This window comes from Thamnophis elegans, chromosome 7, assembly GCF_009769535.1.
Source record: "Thamnophis elegans isolate rThaEle1 chromosome 7, rThaEle1.pri, whole genome shotgun sequence".
Classification (NCBI taxonomy): Eukaryota; Metazoa; Chordata; class Lepidosauria; order Squamata; family Colubridae; genus Thamnophis; species Thamnophis elegans.
In genome coordinates, this window is record NC_045547.1 from 31,572,950 (window position 1) to 31,599,240 (window position 26,291).

A 26,291-nucleotide genomic window follows, 5' to 3' on the forward strand; every position below is an offset into this window, starting at 1 on the left:
TGTTTTGCTACCCATTATTAGAATGAAAGGTATGGTGGAGAAAAGGACTTGATAACAAAACTGCAGTGTGCTGTTAAAATTCAGTTACTGTGCTTTCTGTCCTCCAATTCTGATTTTTATTCCCAAGGCTCTTCTTTATATCAGTTCAAGTAGTTCATCCGGTATTGCTCTTTTTTCTATGGAAATATTTTAACAAACTTGCTCTGTATTCATTTCTGACACTCAGTGTTAGCTACGTATGCCTGTTATTAGCTGCTGCATAAAAGGAGCTCTTTGCACCATGTGTTAAGTCAAACTAAGAGTAACTAGTAGCTGGGTCTGAATTTCTACTTCCCCATAACAGTAAGAATGCAATTACTTCACAAACTAATAGGAATTATGCATTATTCTAGAGGTGGACCATACTGTTTGTAGAAATAAAGTCAAAAATATTTTATTCAAACATGAGATCTGAAAATTTCCTCTTTTGGAGAGAAAAATTACCTGAGTAACAAAAATGCCAGTGAATTTGTCTAGTTTCAAAAACTATTTGAAGGGAGTAAAGGGAGGGCTTGATGTAACAGTGGACCTGACATACAGATTTGCAACTTTCTAACTACTGTTGGATTCTGATCCTATTGCCCTAATATGCAATCTCTGGCCTGGAACAAATTGCTTAATCAAGCATTAGTGATTTCACATTATGAGGCTAATGCATAATTTTGGTAACACAGATTCCCATATGTCTATGTATGTCAGGTGCAAAGAATTAGGATCATCTATTATATTGTAGCATAATTCTTCAAGCCTATACACGAATCAGGTCAATTAAAGCTTAACACTAAATTGGCACCAGATAAGGATCAATGGAATTCAGGAGGGTCTTTGACTGCTTATAGGAACGCTCTAAACTCTGCAACTCAGCTCTTTTACAATATATGACAGTGAGGGTGAACCTTTTTTTGCCTCAGGTGCTAAAGCTCGCATGCCCACCCCCATAATTGAATGCCCTCTGTGCCATGCCTCTGCAGATGCACACATGACACACACACAATCCGCATGCCCCCCCCCATCTTCTAATAGGGTGGAGATGCTATCTCCACCCTATTAGAAGAGGTGTATCATGTAAGTTACCAACGCTCTTTTTCAGCCTTCCAGTAGGCCCGGTAGGTCCATTTTTCACCATCCCCAGGCTCCAGAGGCTTTCTAGGAGCCTGTGGAGGGCAAAAAACAGTCCAACATGAAACCAGAAGTTCGTGAATGGACTTCTGGGCTGCCCATTTGGCTGTTTTTCTCTCTCCAGAGGGCAAAAACCAGCCCAATGCGCAAACCGGAAGTTCATTCCCAAACTTCTGGTTTGTGCGTTGGGCAGTTTTTCGCCTCCCTTCAAGGAAGCCTCCAGAGGGTGAAAAATAGCCAAAAATAAAGGCTGAAAATCAGCTGGCCAGCACGCACATGCACACTGGAGCTGTCAGGACAATGCCTTGTGTGCCCTCAGAAATGGCTGTGTGCCACCTGTGGCATGCATGCCATAGGTTCACCATCATGGGTATATGATAATAGAAGTAGGAAGCAAATCAAATTATAAAGAAGCTAATGTTGAACTAGACCAGAGGTGTGTAACCTTAAACATTCAAAGAACCATTTGGTCCCATTTCCCACAGAAAACACAGGGAGCCACAAAACCTGGGTGGGTATTGCCTACTCAATGTTACTCACTTCCACCCAGTCACATGACACACACACACCCCCCAGCCACACCTACCCAGATTTTGTGGCTCCCGGTGTTTTCTGTAGAAAATGGGTATCTCTGTGTCTCTGCTCTCTCTAACTCTTTCTCTCTGTCCTATCTATGAGTCTGTCTGTCTGTCCATTGCCTGTCCATCCGTCCGTCCATCCATCCATCCATCTGTGCTCTCCTGCCCAGCTTCGTGTGTCATGTGAATCCAACCACTTGGGCTGTTGAGGGGGCATGTGTTCTGACCTAGGCTTCCTGAGACAGTAAAAATCACACGCTTAGTCCCTAAAACCCTTTTTATTTAAATTGCTGTGAATTATGTTCATTCATAGCTCATAATAATTCACAACCAGTCTGTTTAAGAGTCTGACAGAAGTCTGCCACAGTCCTTCAGGGTAAGTCTGATAAGCACTCACCTTTATTTCCCTTGAAACCCTGTCAAAGACCTAATTGCCAATTAGTTGTGCAAGGCCAAATGCTCCATTTTGACTGCAATGGAGTCAAAATGGAGTGTCAGAGTTTAAACCGACCAGAACAAACAAAGTTGCTTCCTACAAGGCTCATGTGCCTTTGCTCCTCGTTTATGTCTTATGGGAGGGGCCAATCATCTCCAAGCCTTACTCCCGAGTCACCCCTTTTGTCTTAATTGTTCTTGCCTCTGGCAGCTCTGCGCATGCGTGCACTGGGAACAGGCTCCCCCTGTTCCTCTGCCTTGCTGCTGTCAGACTCTGGAGGCAGCACATAACTCCCAGATGGCCCTTGTCCCCCTCTGCCTCCGACGCAGAGCCCTCATCTGAGCTTTCCCCAGACTCCAAGACTGGCCCATGTCCCCAACCTCCTCACTGTACAACTCTGCTGCCAGTTCTGCAGGCCGCTGGTGGACCACAACAGAGTGGAGGCTGGCAGGCAATGCCAAGCATTGGAGATCTGCACAAAATAAGGCAAGTCCAACCCCTTTCCTCTCTCCCCCCATGGTGAGGGTCCGGGCAGCCTGAGGACAGCTCCCTGCTTGGAGGTGGCCAGCAAGCAAACAAATGTGCTCTGGCTGGGAGGTGGCATTGCAGAGTCCCACCTCTGGCTGGCGAGAGCAGAGCAGGCAGGGTGCACATCTTCCCCGCTGCTGCAATGGTGCTGGCTGACCTCTACATGCAGGCACATAGGGGCTCCTATGGCTGCTGCACCTTGCAGAGAGCCCCGTCTCCTTGCTGAGTCCTGGGAAGACTCCGGTTGCTGGCACCACTGTGTTCCCTGCCAGCTGGTGTGGCAGTGCAGTGCTTCCCAGGTGCAGGGGGGCTGGATGGTGGCAGAAAGAAGTGGGCAGAGGCTGTTTAGTTTGCTTCAGTACAGGGTGGGGACACAGAAGGTGGACAAAATCTGTGCCTCTCAGCGTTTAACCTTCAAAGACTCCTTTGCATCACAGAATTTGATCCTGCACTGTCTCGCTTGCTCTCCCCTTTCTTTCGTTTCTTTGTCTCCGCCCGCCCTCCCTTTCTTCTTCTTCCTTCCTTCCTTCTTCTTTCTCTTCTCTCTGATTCTGATTCTCTTCACACCTCATCTCTTGCTGGATCTCACCAGCACGTCTTCTGGCCCTTGTTGGTGCTGTGCATACCTCGATTGCTCACAGAGACACTCTCTGTCCTTTACCTTCTCAAGTCCGGTGAGGAGCGACTGGAGAGCAGGCGAGTGGTGGGGCCAGACAATGGTGGGATCACCCAACAGGGAACCGCAGCAGAGGGAAGAAAGAGCCACATGCAGCTCCGGAGCTGTGGGTTGCCGTAACCTGAACTAGACTTTGGGATCCTGTTTCGAATTTATACTCAATAGAATATATGTAGTTGTGGTGACAACACTACCAATGTTTCTCTTTTTATTTATTCCTTGATTCAAAGGAATGATTCAAATCCAGGAACTACCAAGGAGAAAACCACACCTTTACCAACATTGGCAGAGTAAGCTATTATATATAAATAGAAAGCAAACTTCACACTCACTAGCAATGATGATATTACCTAGTAGTCGGGTAATGCAGCATCTGCAAGAAACTAAGCAAGCTCAGAAAGCACCAAGAATTCAGCTGTAGTGTAGACGTATATGGACAGTAACAAAATTCAAAGCAGGAAGTTTAAAATTTACTAATGTTAAGATAAGTTCTTTAAGCAGCATATAAGCTAAGGCTCTATTTATTTTTTTCTCTAATACCAAACTAAATCAATCCGTACCTTTATATCTTTTGCTGAAATTCGGAATGAGCTGTTCCATATATTTTTACAATCTCTTCAATAAGAGGTAAAAAAGAAATTTCAATCATTCTATTTTCATTTAAAAGAATGGGCAATGAGTGGGCTGAGGAACCTTTTATACTGGCTGCTCACTATAGATACCCACTCAACCACACATGCAACCGCATAGATGCATTTTCTTACTGTTGTTTAAAAATAATTTTGTTTGTGGTGAGGGTAAATGAATTTCCTCTACATTACTGATGTACTTTTGTAGATTCTTTTTTTGGACAACAAATGATAAAACTGAATATAATTTGTTACACTCTTTTAATATTTTATTGTAGCCACCGTTATTGTACAAATCTTTTTTTAAAATCTGAACACTGCAGACAACTTGTATTACGATTTGTTTTTTCAAAACCTGCCCTGATAAAATAAATTGGGTATTCAATGTACACCTGTGACTTCTTTAATTCATTCTTTTTTCTTTTAAGAATCTACTTGATCATAAGTGTCAAGTATTTAAAAAATTGCTTTCAAGTATATGCAATATAGATGCATACTCTCTCAAATACTCAAAACAAAATTTGTTTAAAAAACTATAGGTATACGGTAATTAAAACTGTTCGGCAACATATATAATAAAATAAACTTGTAAATACATTTGGTTAAATAACCAGTTGAGTTTCTGAGTTTGTTTCAAAATAACTAAGGTACAGGTTGCCCTATTTCAACAAATAAATTTAGGTCTGATCTTTTAAGCAAACAGGTCTGTCTACTTACTGAATGTTTTTCCCCTTTCTGGTCTTGAGCAATTTATTTCCTCTTTTACATCCTATGAAAATGTCACTGTATTAAGGGGAACAAAGAATTACCAGATGAGAAATACTGGAAACATTACAAATAGCTTTAGGATTCTTATTTTGCTAGTATAGATGTCAGTATTATATGGATAAGCAAACCCGTAACAGAAACAGAATTTATAAACTTTGTTATGAACAAATATACTTCAGATTTTCCCTGATCCTGAATGCATTTGTGCAGCCCCATTTTTAGTTCTAACATATAGGGAGATAGGCTTGTAGCCTGCCACAAATGTGCCGTATGTTGCAGAAAAGCTGGAAATGGCAATGGCACATTTCAAATGATAAGGCACCACCAGAAACAACCAGAAATTTTAGAGGAAAAGCCAGTTTATTATTATCTCTTCCCATTTTTTAGTTCTGCCCTCAAAAACAGTGCTGCCCATCTCCTTACATACTTAGGTTTATTTTTCATTGTTTTTGAACTTCACTATTACCCTTTTCAGACATCAATTCTCCAATCACTCATCCTGTTAACTCTGTCAAAGAATTGTGAATTTTATTACAAATTAAAGCTATGGAAATGACAAAGAATTACCCCAGAGGTCATTAGGAAGTTTATTTTGAAGCAGTATCTGGGAAGAATCAGAAAACAAAAGTGGAAGCACATTTGGACATATTTTTGTTGTTAGTTGCGAAGTCGTGTCCGGCCCATCGCAACCCCATGGACAACGTTCTTCCAGGCCTTCCTGTCCTCTACCATCCTCTGGAGTTCATTTAAGCTCACGCCTACTGCTTCGGTGACTCCATCCAGCCATTCTTCGACATCCCCTTCTTTTGCCCTCAATCTTTCCCAGCATTAGGTTCTTCTCCAGTGAGTCTTTCCTACTCATTAGGTGGCCAAAGTATTTGAGTTTCATCTTCAGGATCTGGCCTTCTAAAGAGCAGTAAGGGTTGCTCTCCTCTAGGACTGACCGGTTTGATAACCTTTAGTCCAAGGGACTCGCAAGAGTCTTCTCCAGCATCATATTTCAAAGGCCTCCATTCTTTGGCGCTCAGTCTTTCTTATGGTCCAACTTTCAGTGTCATACATTGCAACTGGGAAAACCCTACTTGACTATACGCACCTTGACTATACACTTTTGTTTGCAGAGTGATGTCTCTGCTTTTTAGTATGCTGTCTAGATTTGCCATAGCTTTCCTCCCCAGGAGCAAGTGTCTTTTAATTTTTTGGCTGCAGTCCCCACTTGCTGTTATCCGGGAGCCCAGGAACTAAAAATGTCACTACCTCCATTTCTTCCCCATCAGGAATTGAGAGGGCCGGACAGACCTATTTTAAGATTAATATTTTCATTTTGGTGCCTTTTTTTTACTGATTTTAAGTGCCTGTGTGATAACACTACAAAAATACTTCCCCCACCACAAGTATTGCAGTCTTATTTTAAGAGGAACATCTGATTTGTGATTTTAAGGATTGGAAAAATAATTGATTTGGCGTGATTTGGATCGGATACTATCTGGGAAACTTCGAAGAGGAAACTTCAAAAAGATCTCAGTAGTTGGTAGCATATGCTTAACGAATAAACTTTAGGCACCTGCCCTTTACCAATATGCAGGGAACAGGCTGCGCCCACTTCGTCTCTTATCGTGCCTCGTCGTTTCCCGGGCCTAAAGTCCAGGACATCAAGTCCACTTTCTAGGTGACGCTGTTCCGCGAAGCCCCCGTCGCCCGCAATAGCCCGTACCTCCGCCTTTTCCTCAACAGCAGGGCCAGAAAAGCTGCTGATGCTACCCCGCCCTCAGACAGCCATGACACATCCGCGAGTAAAAGGGCGGTGGCTGTTCCAATGAGGCGCCTGCCTCGGTCCCCCCCCCCCATAGCAGTTTGGGAGGGAGGGGATGGAGTTCCCGCGCCCCTCACATCAGCCGCAGAGCAATAAAACGGATGTTTGTGCTATGCGTCACAAACGGCTTCGAGCACAGGATCTCCATATATGATGATTCGACCCAGACCAGCCCTGAGGAGTGGTTGCGACTTCCAGAACAGATTCTTAGCCTTGCTGCCTTTAGCCGGCTACAAAGCTTCCAGCCACCATCTTGCCCCTATCCTCACCCCTTGAGCGCGGTGCTTAGGGATTAGCGAAGGTCGCAACCCCTCAGCAATCTAACCCGCCCCCCTGGGGACAAACGGGCATCAATGGCCGCTAACCCCAAATGGCGAAGAGAACACGCAGTTAAGACTAAAGAAAGAAGACTAAACGAAGAAGGCTATTCTCTCATTGGCCTCCAGACAGAAAATGTGGGGAGAAAGAGCAGCATTTTAAGAGGAAGCCCTCACCCCGCGGCTCTATTTTTAGTGATCCTGGCCGACCCCCCCCCCCCCCCAACAATTAAGCACAATCCTTGACGTGATTTCTTCCTTAAGCCAAAAATACTTCACACGGCACGCGAAGCTAACGATGCCGACCAATCAGGTGCTCCGTGTTCACGTGCTTTGTCAAACTACTGGAATGCAGAATCGGGCACACCCTTCCCCCCCCTTGGGCAGCCAATAGGAAAACCAAGCTAGAATTCTTTTTTTTCTCACGTCACGTGTCTGACCGTAATTGAAGCCGCGGCGGCGGCAACCGACGTTATAATTCAACAGAATAGTCCCTGTAATCCTTCCGCAAGTTGTTGAGTTGGCCTAATAGAATGCGGGTACGAAGCCTCGCGGAGTGTTTGCTTCAACCCCGGCGTCACAGAGAGGGCTCTGTGAGGAAGTCTTACTTTTTCAAGTGGCATAGATTCAATTTCTAAGATATTGGGCGGAAGGATTTTATGGAACCGTTGCATACTGAAAGGAGGTCTACCGGATCTCATTGACTATATAAAGAGAAAACGCGCAAATTCTCGCCTCTATTGTCTCGCTGAGAAGAAGAGCCGGGTCTTGTTTTGTCATTTCCGAAAAATAATAATAATAGTGGCATCTGTCCCCCCCCCTTTTTCCCGGAGTGTAACAGTGACCAATCGAGCACTCGAGGAGGGGTTTTAATATACCCGGCCGCCACCATGGCATGGTAGGGGCGGCAGGGCAAGCGACGGCATCGGCCATTGCAGAAGCGCAACAGCGGCGGCCGCGGCCTCGGCACCCCCAAGCACCTGCAACCATGGCGTGAGTATCCTTGGGGTGAGGGTGGGGAGGTGGAAATCCACTAAGGGTGGAGACACTGGATTTTATTAAATAATAAAATAAACGCCACGATCGGTTTAAGGAATCGAGACTTTAGGGAGTAAAGATCTATGTATGGACTTAAAACAGCTGGAGTTTGGAAATATATGGGAGGATATTGGAAATCTCAGCCAAGAAATAGCATTTGTTCCTGACCAAAAAATACGGGGAGGGGGTGGGACGGTATCAAGAAATAGGTTAGCGCAAAGAATTCCAGACTATTGAAATAGTCTATTTATGAAAATAGGTGGTTTAATGAGCCCTTGGGTTTCCCAGACTAATTAGATGGCAGAATGATTTCCTTTGTTGTCGGTAAAATCCCCCGAGATTTAAGCAATTGGTATGCTAATAGTTTTTTCTGGACAAAAATAGAACATTTACAAGTTAAAATTGTCCTGCTTTAAGAGGAAGAGATAGTAATCTAAAGAGCTTTTCACAACAGAAATGCCACGAATTAAAATTTTTATCTATAAATATACTGACAGGACTGTCTAAAAAAAACCATTTTGTTGAAATAACTAATGGCGTTGGGTGGAATGCAGGTTTGAATTGTTTTAAGATTAAGAGAGAGTGAATTATCTGTAGGTTTAAAATAAACTTTTCTGTGGAAAGCGCCAATTTTTAAATAAGTAGATCTGAACAAATGTGGTATTATGTGTCTGATATATCTTAACAATCATTAAGGTTCTCAGTGACCTAAATGGAAACGTGGCAGGATACAAAATGGCGGCCTATTTGTACGTTATAGACATGCACAGCAAGCAGATCATGAAATGGCTGCAGCTGTTGTCACTGATGAATTCATGAATCAGACCAAGCTGGGTGGAGACTGAATTGAGGCTGTGTAGTTAGGAGGAAATAGAGGGCTGACTTGCTGAACAAATTCTAGTTGGCGCTGTTGTACTGTAGTTCTAATTGGTGTCTAAGACAGATAGTTTAGATGAAGCCTAGGGGGGGGGGGGGACTGGAACTGTAGGAGTCATTGCTGCAGTATTACCGTGCATAATTGGCCCTATGTGATTTTTAACTTGAAATTAAAATCTAAAAAGCTCTTTATAATAATTGTTATCTTGTTTATTCCAGGTTTTTCAAATCATCACACAGCAGCTTTGCTGTAATTGATAAAGACACCATCTATTTGTCTAGACAAATTGACGACAAAGTACTAAAACTTGACCAAAATGAGCTGCTCAAACACAGAGATGTTGTTGGGGGACTCTCTGTCCCCATTCAGCCAGCAGTGTTTGGTGGCTGATATAGGTCTGGGGCTCTTAGATGACTACTTGGAGGTGGCCAAGAACGTCAGTTCACATGGGTTCTCCAGCGCTAAGGCTAAAGTGGGCTTCTCCGATTCGCTGGATGTGGACAGTTGGAATAATGCCACAGACAGCAACCAGGGTAAGATAAATTATATTCTGCCAATATTTGGTAACCTTTTGAGGTTTTTAATGCATCTATTTAAATGTATATAGTTGTTTGATAGATCTAAAGCAGAGGGAGAACTTTTTTTGTATTTATTAAGATCACATTTTGTTTGTTTTACAGAGGATGCCTTTTCTGGCATGGATTGGATGGTGGAGAAGATGGACCTGAAGGAGTTTGACTTTGATGCGCTGTTAGGTATTGATCTGGAAGCCACCGTCTCCCCAGATTTGCTCATGGCCACGTTGGAAGACACGTGTGACGTGCTTGACCCGCCCATTGAAGAAATTCCCAACAAAGAAAGTTTATTAATGCCAGAACCAATTAACCAATCCCCCAGGTCTCCTGAAGCAGACCAGGTGGCCCCATTGACTACATTGTTGCCATTTCCAGTACCCCAAGGGCCACTGATTTCTACTGTTGACCATTCATTCAGTTTAGAGCTAGGTAGTGAAGTAGACATTCTTGAAGGAGACAAGAAAACAGAAACCCCCACTACTTTAGTGTTTCCCAAGCGCGAAAAAGAGGATGAAGTACATTCTGACAATGATAGTGGAATATGTATGAGCCCAGAGTCTTACCTAGAGTCACCTCAACGAAGTCCTGCCACTTCTACTAGTTCCCTCAGTGATAACCAATCAGTTACAATCCAACTTGATGTTTCTGTTAGGCCCAAGCCTTATGATCGCCCTCCAGGAATCATAATATTAAAGATTAAAGAAGAAAAGAGAGTAGATAAGAAACAGAAGAAGATGGAGCAGAATAAGACAGCTGCCACACGATATAGACAGAAGAAAAGGGCAGAGCAAGAAGCTTTATCAGGAGAGTGTAGAGAACTAGAGCAAAAAAATGAAGCCCTGACAGCGAAAGTTGATTCCCTGAGCAAAGAAATTAAATATTTAAAAGATCTGATTCAAGAAGTCCGCAAAGCTAAAGATAAAAAGGTTAAAGCCCCAGAATAGAATAGTGGAGTAGGAGTTACATGCATGTATATTGCTTACTGCAAACATCTATGTTTAATGCTTAATAAATTATTTTTTAATTTGGATATGTGTATATTCTTTAGTGAAGTTTTTTTTTGAAACTTACTTGACTTCCTCAAAAAAAACCAATTGTTACATTATAAATGAACAGCAAAAAGATAGCAGTTGTGGTTTAACCTACCTTAAGATGCCTTTTTAAATTTCATTCTATATCTTACAATTTTGGAACAACACAGTTCATACTTATCAAATTAAAAAAATGTTAATTTCTTCCCTAAATTTTAAAACCATTCTCAATTCTACTTGAATCTGCCTTCATACATTTTGTTAACTTTGGATTTGATTGATCAGCCAATATACCAAATGTTTAGTTTTCCCATCAACTTTAAATGGATCTTGTACTAACACCATATCATGGTCTCAATTTATGTCTACCTATACCCCTCATTTTATCTTAATTGCTTCAAAACTTCCAAGATCAGCATAAATGTCTCGCGGGTGGTTTCAAAATTGAGAAATCCAAGAAAAGGGATGAAAATAACGGTTTTAGAAATGGCACTGGATGAGGATTTAAAAAGACATGCAAATAATAAACCAGAAAAGGTGATATGGGCAGTTTATTTTTTAACACTGGAGGCACAAAAGAGTGTCTCGAGAGTGGGCAGCATACAAAATTTAATAAATAAACAATAGGGATAATGTGCATTTTTTTGTTCATAAATCATAGCAAGGTTCTTTTGTGTGCCCATGACTAAAATAGCACTTGAGCTGGAAAGGTACATTAACATGCGTAAGAACAGTTTCACAAATACAAGGTAGAAAGACCCTTAAGAGAAAAATCTATATACAGATGAAACATACTTGGCATGTTCATTGGCTAGCATAATTTGAGTTGAGCATGCCCAGCAGCTATCTTCCATGTAACAATTCATAGCGTCCATAATAGCATGATCCTGTTAATGACTCATTGAATTCAAGAGGTGCAATTTTTACATAATAGTTTTATGAGTTCACTTATATACATTTCTGGCCTGGACCACTTCTCAGGAAAAAAAAAATCCACCTGAGGAATCTGCTTGCTTGAAAGAAATTAGAAACAATCACAGGTATTCCTTATTATTAAATACACGACTACACTAAGGTCCCTTTCCTTAGGTTCTCATCAAAATCTAACTTTAAATCTAGCACTTTAAATGGGCTAATTTAAGATTATGAAAAACTGCATCAAGAAAATGCCTCTTGCTTGTTTTGTGTGTTTTATATCCAAAATTCTTAGGTAAAAATTTATATTGGTTTTGGTAAATTCTTTTAGCCAATAGTAAATAGTCATTCAATAGAAATAGAAACATAGTTTTTAGTCAGATTTTAGAGGCAATTTCTTTTTTGGTAGTAATGTAATGATGGTTTCCTTGATATTTTGAAAGACCTGGTTATGTCATCAGGCCTGGGCTCTTAGGAGACTGACTTATATGGTTCCATACTGAGGTAACCATTCTCCCATCAATGAAGAGTTATTACAGAATATGAATTTTTATGCTTTTACCTGTTGCAGTGATCCAAGTACTGTGTGCCACCCAGAGTTGCCCTTGATGAAATGGGTGGCTATATATATTTTGTACTTAAAAATATATGCCAGGAGAAAACCCAGAATTTTTGTAGTTTCAGGTTTTGGCTGCAATCTGATTGCATTCCACAATGATATATAGGACAAGTTAGAACAAGTATGTACTTAGCGCCATTTTTCCCCAGAGCAGTTCCAGCATGAAGTACACAGCCATTCTTGATCTTTCAGGACCTGTCCCCTCTTTGTTGCTGTCACTGAAAAGATTAGGCCAAATGTCTTTATGGTATCTTAACAATATAGAACAAGCCCCCAGTGTAACATTTGCTTCCCATTCACGTGCTTTTAAAATGTGCTTTACTGCACCTTGGTTTCTGTTAAAAGTACAAGTGTGTAAGCTTTAAATGTCAACTGTAAGGAATAGGCTTCCAGTGTGGCATATTCTACCTGTTCCCTTTGTTGTTAGTTGCGAAGTCGTGTCCAACCCATTGCAACCCCACGGACAACATTCCACCAGGCCTTCCTGTCCTCTACCATCCTCTGGAGTCTATTTAAGCTTACTGCTTCAGTGACTCCATCCAGCCACCTCATTCTCTGTCATCCCCTTCTTTTGCCCTCAATCTTCCCCAGCATTAAGCTCTTCTCCAGTGAGTCCTTCCTTCTCATTAGTTGGCCAAAGTATTTGAGTTTCATCTTCAGCATCTGGCCTTTTAAAGAGCAATCAGGGTTGATCTCCTCTAGGACTGACCGGTTTGATTGTCTTGCAATCCAAGGGATGTTCCCTATCTTAAGGATCACTGTTACTGCATTTTTCTGCACTCCCCCAAAACTACTTTTTTGTTGCAGCAGATTGTGGTTTGTAATCTACTTACAAAAGAGCAGGACTTGAGACCATGAAAGTGAGAGAAACAGGTTTATTGGATGCATCGAGTTCAGCGTGTTCACACACCAAAATCTGAACTGAACTGAGCTCTGCCCAGGATCCTACTTTTATGCCGTGTTCCACACGGTACATTCTCAAGGCGTTTCCATACACGAGACAAGCATGACATTTCAAAAGGGGAAGTTCACGGACTGTTACAGCAAAGTACATAGGAGAAATATAAAAAAGAGAAGTTCCTATTTTATCTTAAGCTGTCAGCAGCTTTTTACCTCTGTTCTATCTCTCACTTCCTGTGCCCCCACTTTACAGGGTCTTGCCACAGAGTTCAGCCCTATTTGTAATACTTATGAGGAAGTTGGGGAGAAGGTTCACTGCAGCTAAAAGTCAACTTTGGGACTCCAGGGCACTGGAATAAAAGCCAAACTAAAATGAATTTATAAGGTCCATTCTATTAAGACCACCTAACCTGGCCAGCCACTGGTGGGTTTACCTGTGCAACCCATGCTGTATCATTTTCATGCTACAATATAAGTTGAACAAAATCTTTTCTGCAAATGCATCAAAATATAAAAAATGCAGATTAACAGGACCATTTTGTATAACCTTATCCAATATTTAACATCAAAGTTAGAAATTCAGTTTGATTTATAGTACAGGCTGAACTTAAAGAGTTATTTTGATCCACAAGCAAATTCATTCTAACCACAGTAAACTTTAATAAATTTGTGAGCAACATACATTAACTACCATTTAAGCAATTTTGTATTTGTTAAATGAAATGTATAAATGATTGGTACCAATAAATTGGAGATTGTTTTAAGTCTTTCAAACGATTCAGACTTCCTCCTACAGCTGTCTTAACAAGTAGCTTCACTACATAGTAATCACTAAATGCTAAAGCTAATTGTAGATACAGGTAATTGTGTAATTAAATAAAAAGCTATAAAAAATTAAATAAAAAGCTAACTGTAGATAACATTTGTTAAATATTAAAATATCCAAATAAAGTTCCTTTACAGTGTATTAAGCAGCAACTGAGAAACAGCGCCTCCTGGCCTGTTTTTCAGATGTTTGAGGCTGGGGCTATTTTGTTCCAAACATGAACTGAAATATGAACTGAAATTGATTCTAGCAAAGCTGATTTAGGTGGTGTGGGTGGGTGGAGGGGGGAAAAGGTATTGGCAGTATTTAGGGGAAAAGAGAGACTTCCTATGAATCATTGCTTGTGGCTAATGGTTAAAATATACCAGCATCTTTCATGCACATGCTCAGCTACAAACTAATAACTGTAGCCTAGCATGATAGAATAATTTAACTATCTGGATAATTTAGGATTGTACATTAGGGAAACCTATAAAAATTGGTTAATTTTACCACAAAAATGCATATTCAGTTAGTACAATGTGAAAACGTTTTTCTCCTTCCCACAAAATAGAATAATTTCAGCCACCCAGTGTCACTGAGTTGGGAAGCTTTGTAATTTTTTAAAATAAATATTTGCTTTATATAATTTGAAAATTAGAAAAGTTTATTTCACAATTACTCTCTTTTGAAAAGAATAAATAGGAGAAAACATTATTAAAGCTTTTTTCAGGATTATAACTTCAAGTATTAGTATGTTTGCTCAACATACTAACGTGGTTAACAGTAACCTTGTCAACTACTTAATGTATATAGTTGCCTCGATTCATCCAGTACACTGAACTACAAATTAACTAAACGGGTTGGGTTTTGCAAGTCAAATGCCACTGTGTAGCCAACTCCATGTAAATCTGAAGTATTGTGCACTTTCAGTCAGAAATATTTTCAAACATGATTTTATTCTGAGTTATGATTTTGGGCTGGTCACTCTCTCGCAGCCCAGACTACTACACACAATTATTGTGGGGAAAACAGAAGGAGGAAGGTGTGGATATGTTCACCATCTTGAATTATTTGTAAAAATATTAAAGGTGTGATGCAAAAAACTCTGATAACCACATCCTACTAGTGAAAAAGAATTACAATGGATGATGCATATAATAATTAGCTTAATGCTAGTAGGTTTAGGTTTAGGTTTATTAGATTTATATGCCGCACTTCTCCCAAGGACTCAGGGCGGTGTACAACATTAAAAGAAACACATAATACAAAAGTTAAAAAAAAATTAAATAGATTATCCCAAACCCAATTAAAGTAATGAGTAAGGGATGAAAAAAACCATGTTTCAGTGTGTTTGCATGATTTTAGTAAAATGCACAAATTACTGTTCTTAGGTAGTAACTGCAGTTATGAAATAATGCATAATTTTACTACTATAAATATTGCATCAATATGAATTTTCCAACCACTGTTTAACATTTGATTATCCCTCTGACCCACTCTTGTTCTTGAAAAAATTCTTTTAATTTTTCTTTTATCTGCTTGCTTCTAAAAATGATATAATATACTTAGGCTATTTATTTCTGGTACTTCAGAAACAATTTTTTGCCTGAACGGTCTGGTGTAATTGGCCATCTTATTTCTATTAAAAAAAATCATTTATTAAAAAAATGACAAATGACACATTGAATAAACTCAAAAAACACTTGTAAAGTAACTAACAATATGGTAGGAAATTATACATACTACATTTTGAGAAGAAAAGAGTATTGCAGAGGTGCCCTTTTCCTAAAAGGTATCACAAAAAGTGACATACTTGCATCTTAAGTATAGCAAAAATAATTGATATCCTTGCGGAAGCACTTCAAATGCCTATAAATAACTGTTTCTATGTTGTTATAAATGAACTAAAATATTTGGCTATGAATTAAATCAAGGTTTCATATTACTACCCAGAAGTGTAACTTTGTGTAATAAGGCATATTCTTTCAGCTCTGATATTGCAACATGCAATCCAAATTCTCTCTTCCATATCTATAGAAAGTACTTGTTAATTTAATTTACTCCTAACAAATGTGACAAAAGACTGTTTTGTCTGGTTCAAGATAGATATTTTTTTCTAGCAGAGTCAAAAGATAATCTTAACAGTCATATATCCAAACTCAGCATCAAAGATCTGGATTCTCTACTCTTGGCACAAACCGTCATTCCATATCAAGTGCAACAATCGAGCAGACCATATGTAGAAATACTGTAACCTTATAATAGACGTACTTCCCAACCATAATAAGACTGGCACGCATTTGCTCACTGAGGCTGATATTTTTAGCAATGAGGGTTTTTTTTGTCAGATTGTTCCAGCTCTTCCAAAATACTCTCTCTCAAATCTCTGGAAGTCTTCTTCAGTGAAGACAGTTCCTTCTGGCTTCTTCTTCACTTTTTCTACAGGGTGGTCTTTAGCTTTTCTCCCTCTATTTTGGGTTAAAATCTACAGAAATAATGCAAAGGATACATATATATATGTAATCATTAATCAGTAGTATAATAAACCTTCCAAGTTTAACCAAACTTTAATAGAGTATTTTATTAAATTGATGATAGATACAGGCCCTTGTATACAGTCCTAAACACCACTCAAGGATTGTATTTGTTGGAGCATTTGAAAACAGCTTTTTATCTGAATTCACAGAGGGATTCTCCAGATTTGATGCATGATCCTGGGAGAACTTCACTTTAAGATACTCCCAACAGATGCTATATGTATGCCCATATAGGCTGTGAATTACAATTTTTGCTTTGAATTACACAGCGCTAATTTCAAATAATTCAATTTGAAAACTCAAGATCTAAAATATTTGGCAAGGACATGAGAAAAAATAGGAAATAGAGACATGAGAAACAAGCTTCCTTCTCAAAAAGCTACCATGTTTTCCCCAAAATACGACATATCCTGAAAATAAGGCCATGCCATATTTTTCGGGTGGGCAAAAATATTAGCCGTCCCCTGAAAATAAGCCCCTGGACACCCCACCCCCCCGCTGGCCAGGCAGAGCACCACTCACCAATCTAGCGGTATCCCGAAAGCGCCAAGCTGTGGGAGCTGGGGGAAAGGTGCTCACGTTGCTAGGTTGGTCCCACCAGTCTTCCGGCAGTCGGGCCACAACCACAGAGTGCACTCCCAGAGTGGCTGCTGCCGGAAGACTCAGCAGCCGATCTCTGGAGTTTGGAAGCTGGAGAAAAGTTATGCTCAGAGCGCGGTGGCTGGGAGGCATGTGAGCTGGGGGCGGAACAGGCGCTCGCGCAACCTCCTTTTCAGCCAGGCAAAGCACCATACACTGACCTAGGGAGTATCCCAAATGTGCCAAGCTGCGGGAGCTGGGGGGGCAGGCGCCTTCAGGATATCCCTAGGTCAGTGAATGGCACCCTGCCCGGCTGGAAAGGGAGGTTGGCGGGCAGCTGCTCGTGAGCGTGGTCACCTCATGGCTGTTGTGCAACAAGCCGTTCGCCCCTAAGGCTGTGCCCAGCTCTTCGGGAGCACGCTCACAAGAGAGCAGCCCCCCCGGCAACCCCAAGACAATAAGCCCCCCCCCGGATAATAAGGCCTAAGCCATATTTTGGGGGTCAAAAGAAAATAAGACCCTGCCTTATTTTTGGGGAAACACTGTATCAATTGTGTATAAATAGAATTGTTTTTTTAAAATTTCCAATAGCATCTCCTCTCCACAAAAAAATAAGTGACAATTAAACAAGCTGACCTTTTCAGTAATTGTACTGTCTGCCACAAAATGAGTACCCAACATATATTGCATGTTCTTCTTAAAGTGGTCAGTTGCTTGATGTTTTTGATATTCCTCTGGAAAAAATAATACAATAATAAGAAAACATGTAGATAAAACTCAGGAGGAAATAAATTCATATTTATCTTTAGGGAGTTAGTACTGGAATTGTAAGCCTGATTCATCCTGCTTGCCTCATGTTTTAATTTGATTTCTTGTAGCCACTATTTTGGAGGTGTCAAATTGCATCAAGGTATAAGTGAATTTTCACATGCAGTAAATGAGATAATAAAGCAAAAAAAAAAAACTTTTTTCTTAAGGGAGTTTGTTCACATGACAAAAACAGTGGAAGGTTTTAGACTTATCTCATTTTTGAGACCACAGAAAATATGACCATAGAATAATCATCAATGCATTTTATTATTGTCTTCAGTTACAGAGAAAACCTGTGTACTGCATAAGATTTCAAGGAGTTTTGTATGCAATAGTCTGTAATCTGGTTGTCTTTAAGTAAGCACAAATATAAATCACAAAATATAGCTCTGTTGGCTGAGGAACACAAGAGCTATAATCAAAAACATGACCTCCAAGTTGTGGGTTAACTCCAAAACATGCTTTCAGCTTATGTGGAATGTAGGTCAAACTTTGGGGTTTTCTTGTTGCATTAAATGAATAAAGAATGCATTTTGGAGCACGGTCAAATCTATTGTGGTACATTTGTGGGAGAGCTGGAAATAATTGAATCAGCAAATGGAGTGATAGGATATAAGCATGAGAACATCAGCAACTGCTTAGGGAATAACAGGAAGAGAAGGAACTGGAAGTTCGGAGGGCAGGAAGTTTGGTACTATGTCCCACACTTGGGCACTGGTACTGCTGAAAGGAAGAAGAAATAAAATGCAAAGACTGGGCATGGGCAGATGAATAGACTATATCACACTGGAGTATCCTGAAAGGAGAAGAGAGGGAAGCATCTTCACTGACCCTGCCACTTCCTCATTCTCTTCTCTCTTGCCTCTATCTATACCATGTTCAATTACTTCTGTCTGGAATAGATCTATTTTGTACACATACAAGTTTTGTACACAAACACATACAAGTTTCAGCTTGGGCACAGACCGCACCACCCCAATTCTGAGTACATTATAAAAAGATAAGATGAAAATATCATCACTACCACCATCAAGCTATGACATGCAGGGGCTCTGCCTTTAGAACACATTTTTTTCAACACAATAATACATGATTTTATTATTTATTTTTAATCAGTTGGGAGGAAGCATATATTGTCATTTTTTCATGCATGTATATTGATTGAAATTATAAGTTATCTTGAATGGGATATAAAAGGAGATACATAAAGTAGGTAAAAATATAGTTACACTAACAGGAAAAAATAAAAATGTTATGCTACAACTCTCATGCATGTCACTCAAGGCTGTGCATAAGATTGGATACAAAGATTTTAAACCGACATCAGTTGGGTAAAGATGCTTCTGTTTTGCTTAAATATAGAATGGAAATTTCCATGAAAGTTTCATGCAAAGTTATGCATTTATTGCTTGACTGCAAAATGCAAGTACAGCTCAAAAATTTGCACTAGTTAGGCACAACCTAAGTATGATACCGAATAGCAATAGCACTTAGGACACAGTGCTTTTACAGCCTTCTCTAAGCGGTTTACAGAGTCAGCACATTGCCCCCAACAATCTAGGTCCTCATTTTACCGACCTCGGAAGGCTGAATCAACCAATAAATTCGTTGAGAGTCGTCTACTTGGTCGTCATTCTCCATCTTCCCCCTACTCACCTAATGCAGATTTGATAATTCTTCCTTTGATTGTGGCTTTGTCTCTTTTGGACCTTGAACTCTTCTTTTTCTTCTTTTTCAACCCATTATTGGGTCGGGCAGCGGTCCCTGGTCTTTGAGAGGCGGAGTCGGACACTGTTTATCAAACAGAGAAACGAGAGGGATGATTTAGCCTAAAGAGCTCTCCCTTTTTCTCCCTTGGCCACCCTGCAGCCCTCGGTTACCTCCCGCCGTCTCCAGCAGCTCCAGTCCCTTTCTTAGCAGGGAAGCGGACATTTCGCTCTCTATCCAGACACGTGAATTATCTTGGACTTCCTTTCTGTTTCAGCTCTATGGTCTTTTCATGATTATGCTACTTCCGAGTGCAGTTTTTCTTTTTGCCACTCTTCCTTCGACTCACTTTCCTTTACCTAAAGTCGCCACACTTCCGGTGTCTTTCATCCCGAGTGGACTAATTATGCAAGGGTTGCCAAGCTTGGCAACCTAAGACTTGTGGACTTCAACTCCCAGAATTCTCCAGCCAGCTGCTGGCTGGAGAATTCTGGGAGTTGAAGTCCACAAATCTTAAAGTTGCCAAGTTTGAAGACCTCTGGTTAGTTCCTACAGCGGTTTTGAAAAAGGAAGAAGAAAACGATGTAATTGTAAGACGACAAAGGAAGGAGAAATTGTATCTTATTTCGGAAGCTAGCAATGTGTTCCGATCTTTCATTCTGATCTACAAATTGTGTTGCTTCGCTTCTAAGTAACGTAAGATAACTGCTAGCAAACAATAACTGTTATAAAGTATAAAATATCCTAATAATAAATATTTAATAGGTTATTAGAATGTATCGCTTTAAACATATGCACTTTGAAAGCAAAAATATTAGGAGACCAGGACCTGAACTGCAGTATAATCTGAATTTATAGTGTCAGAGAAACACATGCTATAGAATTAAATGGGATTTACTAGAAACAACTGAGGGCAGGTACTTGGAATTCAACTCTATTGAACATAAAGGATTTTGTTCCGAACAGTGTTACACTTTCAGGGGTAATTTAAAAAAATCCATTAACATATGAAAGACCGTTAAAGATCAGTTTTGCCATTCATTAAACGTATTCCTGAAATGAAGTTTGTTTAAGATAAGAGATGGGTTATAAAGATCATTTCATTTTAAAGATGGTGAATTCTTTGAGAAAGTTACTAAAATTGTTGCTTGCTGTGATGAAGAGGAAAATTATTTTATATATTTATTATTTTTCTTTTCAACACCCATTTTGTTCTTTTAGGTTGTATTTTTTACTGTTGTAATCTTTAATAAAAAATACTACAAAAAATGAAGTATAAAGGCAATTTGGCACGATTCATATTATATTTCACATTACAGACAGAGTCCTTTTTTCTATTCCTGGTAGACTTCAATTATCCTCTCATTCTTATTGTCACTCTTGATTCCTCATACCACATGAAATTAATCAAGATATAAGATAGATATATCATGGCAAAAAATTATTTATTTATTTGGAATTTATATAGCTGACCAAGTTGAATAACTGCAATTCTGGATAGTATACAGTCAATAACAATGAAATAAACAGCAAAAAAGTCATATGGTTAAAAATAGCAACAGAAATTCGTAAGAAACCTGGAACACCAAATTTACCTTATATCCTCCAGGTGAGAATGCTAATCAATTTGGCCTCAGTGCCCAAGGAAAAATACATTTTTTATTGTTTTTCTGAAGGCTAACATATATTGCTTAAAGGGGAGGCCGTTCTAAAGGCTTGGCCAGTGTTTCTCAACCTTGGGGACTTTAAGTCCTATGGACTTCAACTCCCAGAATTCCCCAGCCAGCTTGAGGTTGAGAAACACTGGGCTAGGCAGTATCTAGTGCAGGGGTAGTCAACCTTTTTATACCTACCGCCCACTTTTGTATTTCTGTTAGTAGTAAAATTTTCCAACTGCCCACCGGTTCCACAGTAATGGTGATTTTATGAAAACCTAATGAAATATTTTAAATAATGCTATGATTTTTTTTTAAAAAAGTCAATTAAATTAAAAAAAAAGGAAAGTGCTTCAGTATCGGACAAAACCCCTACCGCCCACCATGAAAGCTGGAACGCCCACTAGTGGGTGGTAGGGACCAGGTTGACTACCACTGGTCTAGTGGTTAGGGCACCTGGCTAGAAAGCAGGAGGCTATGAGTTCCTGCCTTAGCTGTGAAAGCCAGCTAGGTGACCAGTCTCAGTCAGCCCAACCCACTTCACAGATTGTGGGGGAAATAAGAGGAAGATGTGTTGTATATGTTTGCTGCCTTGAGTAATTTGTTAAAACAAAGGCAGGTGCAAATAAAAGAGGTACCTCCTGGGTCTTGCTAAATGAAGGGAAGGGACCTCTGCAGCATTACTATACTACTAGAATGAGCGCAGAGGCTCCCACAAATAACCCAGCTTCTCTCATATGTAGCTGTAAAGGTGATAAACAGCATCTTGAATTGCACCTGGAACACCTATTGGGAACAAATGCAGATTGCAGAGTAGTGGTATACAAGGTGTGCTCTTCATTGGCCATGCCAATGAAGAGAGCCGAGATGGCGCAGTGGTTAAATGCAGCACTGCAGGCTACTTCAGCTGACTGCAGTTCTGCAGTTTAGCTGTTCAAATCTCACCGGCTCAGGGTTGACTCAGCCTTCCATCCTTCCGAGGTGGGTAAAATGAGGACCCGGATTGTTGTTGGGGACAATATGCTGACTCTATAAACCGCTTAGAGAGGTGCTGAAAGCCCTATGAAGTGGTATATAAGTCTAACTGCTATTGCTATTGCTATGCTGCTGCACTCTAGATAGTTAACAACTTCTGGATTATTGGCAAAGGCACCCTCATGTACATTGTGTCACAGTAATCCGACTGGGAAGTGATTAAGATGTAATGGCAGGCACAGCCTCCCAGTTCAGGAGCAGGTACAACTGGTACAAAAGATAAAGTTGTGCAAAGATCTTCCTGAGTGTAGCTGCAACCTGCTTTTTGAGCAGGAACTGTGACCCTCAAATTGCACATTAGATTTCCCCACCTAGGCCAAAGATGGATAGCCTGCAATCTTAAAGTTGGAAATGAGTTATTATTTAGATATATGATAGCTGCCAACTCCATATTAATCCTAATAAAGTCATAATAAAGTATTCTTGTGAAACATACAAGTAAGAAGCAGATTTAAATGATTGCTTCAACACAAAAGTTTTAAAATTAGTTTCAACTTTTAATCTTTACTATCTTTCTATAAAAGAACATGTTACATATTGAAACAGTAATTTACTGTAGAGGACAGGTAATGGATATAACAAATTTCTAATGCAATTTAAATTCATACAAGTTACAACCAGGAGGCTTTCATAGACAGTTAAAGCCAATCACCATCACCCTCCTTATTTCAGGCTGTACTTCCTTCTCAGGTCAATTGGCACTCTTGACATGAAATTTGCACTAAATTGATAACTTCAATAGCCCTTGTCTTTATAACAGGAATGCTGGCATGATTGAGATATTTTTCCATTACATTTTCTATTCTTGAAGGAATCACATTTATCTCTGCCTTGCCAACAGCAGACAGATCCATTTGTGCCAGCTCTTTTATTGACCAATGACTTTAAATTAACTTCTTATAGTAGGTACTACATTTTAAGATAGCATGTAATTTTAGCAGAATCAGCAGTTTTTTTAATAACATTCTTGAAATTAAATTCAGTACTTGGAAGTGCTGGCAAGTTCAGTGCTCTACTTATTTAGTTAAAAATCTTCATCTTATGTGAAAAGATTCTTGAGTTTGCACTAGATCCTTTTAGGGGCTTTCCTCCGGGCATTGTTTTCCTCAATTTCATGAGGTAGAAGAAAAATTTACCAATATACTTCGTGCTACCTCATTGCTAAATCCAATTCTGCTTCAGCTATGAGGCCAGTGATTGGTGCTGTTTTGGGACAAAAGAGGAAAACAATCACAGCTATATTCAGATGTAGATGCCTTCAAAGTTACCTGGGGATGAATGGAAGATGACATCATGAAGATGCAGCTAGTGAGGCATTTTTTAAAATATTTTTTTTATTTTTTACTTTCCAAACAAATACAACACACAAAGTCTTTCTTTACATACTGTAGAAAGTGTATCAGTTGGTTACAAAAGGCTTTTGTGCATCTCTTCCACAGTCATCAAGCATAATTCATATTAACTCAAGTATTTTAACTCAGATATTTATACGTGTTACCATCATCATACCTCCATTTTCATTTGACTATAATTGTTTAAAAAAATCCTTTATCATAAAATATACCAAGATTTAATACATAACCACATACTGGCATTTAGTTTACTATTTTTAAAATCCTCCAGTAACACTGAATCCTCATGTACTATTCTAGCTAAACATCTATAATATTTAATAACAAAATTTTCTAATCCTCCTTTCCAAATCACTGTTTACAATTTACATCCAGTTTCCTTACATTGTACACACACATACATACATACATACATGTTGTTATCATTATCCCTCCTTTATTTATTTGATTATATCCTGTATTTCCCCCCAATAATCAAGACTTAACTGTATATAACTTAGTTCTTTGTTTATTAACCTTTATATATAATCCAAAAGAATTTCTAATCTTCCTTCATGAGTATCACTCAATATTCATATACAATTATTACTTATCATAATACTATACATTATATACATTATTATCATTATTAATTATTTATTTAACTATACCTATTGTCATTAAATTTCACTAAGTTTAACTAGTTTTAAATTATACTCTTTCATCTATCAACCTGTATCTTTCCAGTAGCAAAATAGTCTCATATGTTCTGTCATTTGTGGTGTCAGTCCTCTAATCATCTCCTTAATTAAATTTGTATGGACTCCTCTTAGCAACTCCTTGCTTATAAAATCTCTCATGTAATTTCGATGCCCTTCTTCTATTTCCTTAATCAGCTTATCTTTGACTGTCGGTAGTGTTATCAAGGATATTGCTAATAAAATTTCTCTCTTTAGATCCATAAATTCTTTTGTTTTTTTCTTCTTCTGTGTCTTGCCATCTGGGGTAGAGTTCCCCTCCATTTAATTCCTCTTTCTTTATTCCACTCTTTCCATTTTCAGAGACAAACCAATCACCATAAATATCAGCAAATTTAATTTCTTTATAGTCATTTTCCTGTTCGATTTTTAGGATTCTGACCACCACTTTTTGCACTTGATAAACATCTCCAACTTCTTCATCATATTTTACTGTTAAATGCTCTAAGTCTTCCAACTTCTTCTCAAATGTGTTTGATAATTTTTGTATTTATAAGAATATCTTTTGCAGTCTTTAAGTTTCTTTCTGCTGTTGAAATTGTGTCATTATCTCCAGCTTACAAACACTGCTGCTCTAGCTTGGAAGGTTTTAACAAGATTAAGCATAGATTCACAATAAAGTTTTATTTTCACTTTTCTCTGGTTAAAGATATACTTCAAAGGGACATCTGTATGCTTTTCTTCTTATCACTCTCTATAAACAAGCAGTGAGACCTTGGAGTGCCAAGCCAGGATAATCAGTGAGAAAAGTAAGAGTGTTTCATTTCCAATACACAAACCTCCAGCCTTCGAGTAGCAGTGTTATAGTTGCAATTTTCTTTGTTTCTTTTTGTTTCTTTTTTGTATTTCAAGTTAAAAAAGTCCAATTCTTGAATGAGTTAGAAGAACACCCACAGCAATGAAAGAGGAGAATTTTAGTCCATAGGTTACAAAGAATAATAAAAGAAAAAAATAGAAGAAAACTTAATCCATTCGTTTTAAAAGGCTTGCATAATTCCATCCATGAACATAGCATTTAAAAAGTAAGATAACCCACTGTCAAAAACCATTCAAACTTAATTCTGGCGCTTATTTCTTTTGTACTCCAATTTAAATTAATTTTAAGTTTTTTATAGGCAGTCTCTTTTAAAATGGTAAAAATTCCTCACCAGCTGGAAACACTTTCTCTTTCCATATTCTTCCGTTTTGGAGCTGCCCTTACTTCCTCAGCCTAATGGCTGTATTTTTTGTCGCCCGCTTGAAGACCTTCTCTTGGATCGATCAGGGACTTTGCGATGTCCCTGAGATCAGCAAGATATATTCTTCCTGTTTCACCGTCTCTGCAGGACGGTTTAGGTCCGATTGGACCACCCAGCGGCAAAAGTATCAGCTGCGGTCTCAGAGCATCGAGACCGCATGTCCGTATCATCTTGACATTGGCTCCTCCCCCAGCTAGTGAAACATGTTCATGCCATGGTTAACATGATGGGAAGAAGCACTCTCAGTTTTTCTGTTCAGATTTGGATCAGGGACCACTGAGTCGTCTTTTTCCCCCCTAACAGGTGATTTGCCTCAAACATGGAAGTCAGTCAGTTTTCATCACCTATGGTGACCAGATAGCCATAGATAACTAACCTTATCTGATGCCGAGAAAGCTAAACAATTTCAGATCTTGTTATTATCTCAATAGGAGACTATTAGGAAATTCCAAATCTGTAGTCTAGAGTGCAACTATACTCTAACACTGCACAGACCCAGCCATATAATCACCAGGCGCTTTGCTAGGGTTGAGGAAAATGTTACCTTTTTTCATCATCAATTAGCCAAATCATTGGGTTTAACAGTAATACAATGCCAGCTTTTTCAGAAGAAGTTGAATACATATTTAAAGATTTTGAAGTATTTTTAGTGTAATATAAATAATGATGTATGCAATTAGTCTACTTCAGAAGAACTTAATTTCTTTTAAAAAGAAAATGTTTGCAATGTTACTTTTTCATCACTGTTGTAACTGCAAGTGGTTGCTGAATGAGGCAGTTGCTAAATGAGGACTACCCGTTGTCCCTAGGAGATACTTCTGCTGTAGCCCTACAGTAAACATTCAGAGAAACTAGTCACACACTGCACTAAGTCATAATGTTGTTTGGTTTTGGCATGGTACATTAAAGAAACTGAGCTACTATACTGTAATTGGTAAGCCATTGTTTAGGGCTTAGTGTGTTGTGTAAATTTGG

The 26,291-nt window shown here is 39.2% G+C and overlaps 2 protein-coding genes across 2 annotated transcripts; one reads left to right on the forward strand and one right to left on the reverse strand.

Moving 5' to 3' along the window:
- Positions 1-7,423: 7,423 nt before the first annotated feature.
- ATF4 (activating transcription factor 4) lies at positions 7,424-10,423 on the forward strand. Its single transcript, XM_032221628.1, has 3 exons — positions 7,424-7,896; positions 9,037-9,351; positions 9,499-10,423. Exons 2-3 carry the CDS (start codon positions 9,135-9,137, stop codon positions 10,335-10,337), a joined length of 1,056 nt encoding a protein of 351 aa, XP_032077519.1. The 5' UTR covers positions 7,424-7,896; positions 9,037-9,134; the 3' UTR covers positions 10,338-10,423.
- Positions 10,424-13,494: 3,071 nt separating this feature from the next.
- Positions 13,495-19,662, reverse strand: RPS19BP1 (ribosomal protein S19 binding protein 1). Its single transcript, XM_032221787.1, has 4 exons — positions 19,473-19,662; positions 19,249-19,383; positions 17,419-17,516; positions 13,495-16,151 (listed from the first exon to the last, which is right to left on the reverse strand). The coding sequence occupies exons 1-4, from the start codon at positions 19,522-19,524 to the stop codon at positions 16,011-16,013; spliced, it is 426 nt and encodes a 141-aa protein (XP_032077678.1). The 5' UTR covers positions 19,525-19,662; the 3' UTR covers positions 13,495-16,010.
- Between the last annotated feature and the right edge of the window lie 6,629 nt (positions 19,663-26,291).